Source organism: Engraulis encrasicolus, chromosome 11 (assembly GCF_034702125.1).
Source record: "Engraulis encrasicolus isolate BLACKSEA-1 chromosome 11, IST_EnEncr_1.0, whole genome shotgun sequence".
NCBI classification, from domain to species: Eukaryota; Metazoa; Chordata; class Actinopteri; order Clupeiformes; family Engraulidae; genus Engraulis; species Engraulis encrasicolus.
The window spans coordinates 44,950,615-44,955,614 of NC_085867.1; the positions used below are offsets into that span (position 1 = coordinate 44,950,615).

At 43.7% G+C, this 5,000-nt stretch overlaps 1 protein-coding gene across 1 annotated transcript in view; it reads right to left on the reverse strand.

Moving 5' to 3' along the window:
* Positions 1 to 2,766: 2,766 nt before the first annotated feature.
* Positions 2,767 to 5,000, reverse strand: part of ak3 (adenylate kinase 3) — a 12,747-nt gene continuing 10,513 nt past the window's right edge. Inside the window, exon 5 of the mRNA XM_063210740.1 lies at positions 2,767 to 4,119. Coding sequence (XP_063066810.1) covers positions 3,993 to 4,119 — 127 coding nt within the window. The 3' untranslated portion in view covers positions 2,767 to 3,992. The remainder of the gene's footprint in view (positions 4,120 to 5,000) is intronic.

Consider the following 5,000-nt stretch of genomic DNA (forward strand, 5'->3'; position numbering starts at 1 on the left):
CAGCATTAATGAACATGAAGTAGTTTTTAATTGGATGGTGAGTTGTATGCTGGAAGGGTCCATCTGAAGTGTAGTTTAACTCCTAGACTATTGGAAAAGACGCTTCCCCAAAACAACTGTGCATAATGTGCAGTGAATGCGCAGTAAATCATACTTTCGTGGCCATCAGCACACCAAAATATTCGCTTAGGGGGTGCATGAACCACATTGAAATGCATAAGGGGGTGTGCAGGGGGAAAAGTTTGGGAACCGCTGATCTAATAGAAGAGCCTGGAGTCCTCATTTAATGTACACCATGCAAGATTTTTAGTTGTTTATTTCCATAATTCCCACTACCCATTCACTAATGTTACCTTTTTCATGAATACTTACTACTACCATGAAGTTCTAAGTATTCATTATGACTGGAAAAATTGCACTTCTCATACATGATATGAAAAGTGGGATCTTCTCCATGGTCTGCCATTTTGAATTTCCAGAAATAGCCATTTTTAGCTGCAAAAATGACTGTACTTGGACCATACAAGAAAATGTTAGTTTATTACTGGGTAAACTTTCATGAAAAGCTCAAATTTGTCAATAGGCGGCCCCGTTTTGATGAGCAGCATAGTTGTGGTACCTTTTTTGACCATTTCCTGCACAGTGTACCTTTCTTGACCATTTCCTGCACAGTGTACCTTTTAAAGGGACACTGTGTGAGATTTTTAGTTGTTTATTTCCAGAATCCATGCTACCCATCTACTAATGTTACCTTTTTCATGAATACTTACCACCACCATCAAATTCTAAGTATTCATTATGACTGGAAAAATTACACTTTTCATACATGAAAAGGGGGATCTTCTCCATGGTCCGCCATTTTGAATTTCCAAAAATAGCCATTTTTAGCTGCAAAAATGACTGTACTTTGACCATACTAGAAAATATTAGTTTATTACTTAGTAAACTTTCATGTACAGATTCAATTTGGCCATAAGCAGCCCAGTTTCAATGATCAGCATAGTTGCAGTACCTTTTTTGACCATTTCCTGCACAGTGTACCTTTTAAGGATGGGGACGGACAGTAGAGTACCATGTTCAGGGTACCTGTCATGGAGGAGGATGGGGGACAGTAGAGTACCATGCTCAGGGTACCTCAGTCATGGAGGAGGATGGGGGACAGTAGAGTACCATGTTCAGGGTACCTCAGTTGTGGAGGAGAGCACTGGTCAATTATTTCCCCCACCAACCGGGCATAAGACTCTTATTGTGACACAGAGAACTTTCCTTACTGTAATAAGGCTCTTGTTATGACACACAGAGACCTTTCATTAATAACACTTTTATTATGACACACAGAGACCTTTCCTTGATAAGACTTTTATTATGACACACAGAGAACTTTCCTTCTGATTTACCAATGTCCCGGACGGAGCAAAGCAGAAAAAACAATCACACAAAACTTCCTTTTCACAATCTGAAATTCACATTTGAGTACAAACACGTTTCCCTTACAAAGTTGAGAATTACATTCTTGAATAAAAACCCTCTCCCTTCATTTAAAAGACCTCTTCATTCTTCCAAAAACTCCACAAACTTCAAAAGCACAGTACAGTTGACGAATGACGGCTCAGCATCGTGTAGTCACATGCTGCATTACTGGCCAATGGCAGTCTTGAAACCATGTGATGTCATACATACATACATAATATGGCTAAGATTTAATTCACTCATAACAACATGTTTAGCCATGTTAAAATCCTGACACCACCCCCTCCCCATAATCAAAATTAGAATAGTAGAAAACTATAAGACTTATTATAAGGCAGAAAACTACAAGACTCATTATAAGGCACTGATGTGCAATACATAGGCCTAACTGCTGCCTACATAAGACTTTGATTTAGGAGCGTGAAGTTAAAGTGCTTTACAATTGAAGACTTTGTGAAAATCTCTACAACATGATGCAAATGATCACCCAAATCCAACACCCATAGAAACATCAATTGCATACTTGTTATGCCAGTGATAGGGAATTCCCTAGCTAGCATTGCTGAGGATGCTAAGGCAGCCGTTCAATCATTCATTCATTATTAAAGTTCATTACATGATTAGCTACTTAGGCTTGCAAATCAGTAGCCTGATAAACCAGACTAAATGTGGATGTCTAATTTAGTCTGGCCTCGATGCATAATACATCCGAAGATTGTTGATGAGAACAACCTTCCCTCAAAACCCTGCCCGCTTTGATTCAAAACACATCTTTGCGTTGTAATTGGTTTGCCAGATTCATGGCATTCTGGCTTCATTGAATCATTATGCGAGGCCAGACCCACCCGTAGACAAAACATTTTGCCGTCCAGCAGGTGGCGCTGGTTCACCAGGCTTGCAAATCAGCACTATGGCATCTCAATGTTTCCCTGTAGTAGGGCCTATCTGGTCCCCTATCGTCCCTACATTAAGATTAAGTGATTGTGTTTGCAAGTGTAATCCTACGGGGTCATCCCTATGTTCCCCAGGTCCTATGTTCCCCTCTACCTTTTTCAAAAAAGGGTTCTATGTTCCCCACTGCTTCCAAGTAGGCTGCTGCCGCATGGCAAAGCGCAGGTTGCTGTTGCAACTCTGACAGGTTAGGTTTAGGGATAGTTTTGGTCAGGGCACAAATGTACAACTCAGAAACATTGCATTACTGACAGGTTAGGTTTAGGGATGGTTTTGGGAAGGGCACAATTTGAAAACTCGGAAACATACAACGTGGGGGAACATAGAACCCTTTTTTAGAAAAAGGGTCCTATGTTCCCCGGTCCCATACAAGGACAGGGGAACATAGGACCCGGGTCATAGGTACGCTCCCAATCCTACAGCCATACACCGTCCTCTGCACTGACGGAGTAAAAGTTCATTCAGTCACTCAGAGGACACAACAGCAGATGATTCTATTACTCTTCATGTAGGATTCTATTCCTCCTCCTGTAAGATTCTATGGTGAATAGGGAGAACTGGGGCCATATCTTTAAGACCCTAACTTTACAAACTAAAGATCTAAAAAAAACAAAAACGTTTTGGTCCCTAACTTTAAAACCTGCATATCTCAAGACGTTCAGGACCCAAACTTTAGACCTGCATATCTCAAGACGTTCAGGTCCCAAACTTTAGACCTGCATATCTCAAGACGTTCAGGTCCCAAACTTTAGACCTGCATATCTCAAGACGTTTGGGCCCTTCGTGACCTGCATTTCTCAAGATGTTTGTGTCTCTGACTTTAAAGACATACAGACACCTGGGCTCCATCCTTTAAGACCTGGGCTGAGTGTGTGTTTACAGACAACTGGGGCCCCCCATTATAAGGCCTGTCTTTCCCCCCATGATAAGGCCTATCTTGGGCCCATATTGTAAGGCCTGTCTTGGGCCCCGATTGTAAGGCCTGTCTTGGGCCTACATTGTAATGCCTGTCTTGTGTGCATATGAGGCCTCTATATGCTACACTGTCCTTTGCGTATTTGGCCCTAGAGAGGCACTGGTGGTGCAGAGGAGGCAGTTGACTGTAGTTGACTGTAGTTGACTGTAGTTCACTGTGGTCCACATTGCTGCTGTTGGACCCGCCCGAACCCCCCAAAGGTTTTGGAGAAATTAAAACCACCAGAATGCTTACTCAATCTGGGAGGGTGTGTGTGTGTTTGTGTGTGCGTACGTGTGTCTGTGTCCGTGTCTGTGTCTGTGTGTGTGCGTGTAAATAGTTGCTACACACCACTTGAATGTGTGTAACAGAATGTCAGACACGTCTCCTTGGAGACTGATGCTCCCAAGAAGGAAGAGGGGGAACAAGAGAGAAACAGAGGAAAAGAAATGAAAAGGGGAAAAGAAAAACCGAGAGAGAGAGAGAGAGAGAGAGCAGGAAGGAGCTGACCCCTCCCTCCACCCCCTCTTCAGTATTTCCTCGTTGTTCCGCTGTCAGCATGGTGAAGAGTTGTCTGGAGTGGGAGGAGTCATGCTGGATGGGTGGGTGGGCGGAGTTAAGCCTTCCCCATGGCAGCCTGTCCGTCACAGGGGGGCGGGACTCGGCTGGAGAGGAAGCTGAGGACGTGCGGCCAAATCTTATTGGTCTCCGTCCCTGTGAAAGTCGCCAGCACCCCTTTACTCCTACACACATACACACACACATATAAACACACACAAACACACATAGGGTCAGCACACACAGTATCAGCACCCCTTTACTCCTACACACACACACACAGGCACACACACACACACACACACACACACACACACACACACACACACACACACACACACACAGGCACACACACAGGCACACACACACACACACACACACACACACACACACACACACACACAGGGTCACTTTGGGTCAAGCGCACACACACACACACACACACATCCTGCTGACTTGCATGTTTTCATAAGAAGTATCAGGTCAGCTTCTCCTGTTGTGTAACTCTGTAAGTATGAACACATGTGGTGCAGAAGAGCAATACAAACTTATCACACTTCTCAAAGACATCAGATGATACACTCGGGAGACGATACACGAGATTTTACACTGTGCATCTATGTTTCCCACGGCTCAATGGTACCGCAGCCCAATGGTTCCGCATCACTAAGACTTTTTTGTAGGCCCAATGGTTCCACTTAATTAAACCTTTCAGTAAAACTCAACCTCATTGGAAACATTGCTAAACCTAAGTCAGTAACACCACCAACAATATCCAGATCATATCTAAACCACAATGAAATGACCTCTAACCCTGCTCTACCCATAATAGAGATAGACTAACCTAAACCTTTCCCTGACCATTACCACTGTGGAATCATGCCTAAATCAGTAAGTAGTCCTTGATTACGCGCTCAGGAGGGCAATCAGTGGGCGAGAGCAGGAACTTGGCTTCACACTATCTCCAAGGAAGTCGAGTCAATACCCCGCACAATCCTCACAGACCTTGACTTTGCGGATGACATCAGCTTGCTCTCTGACAATGTGGAACAAGCACAAACTCTAC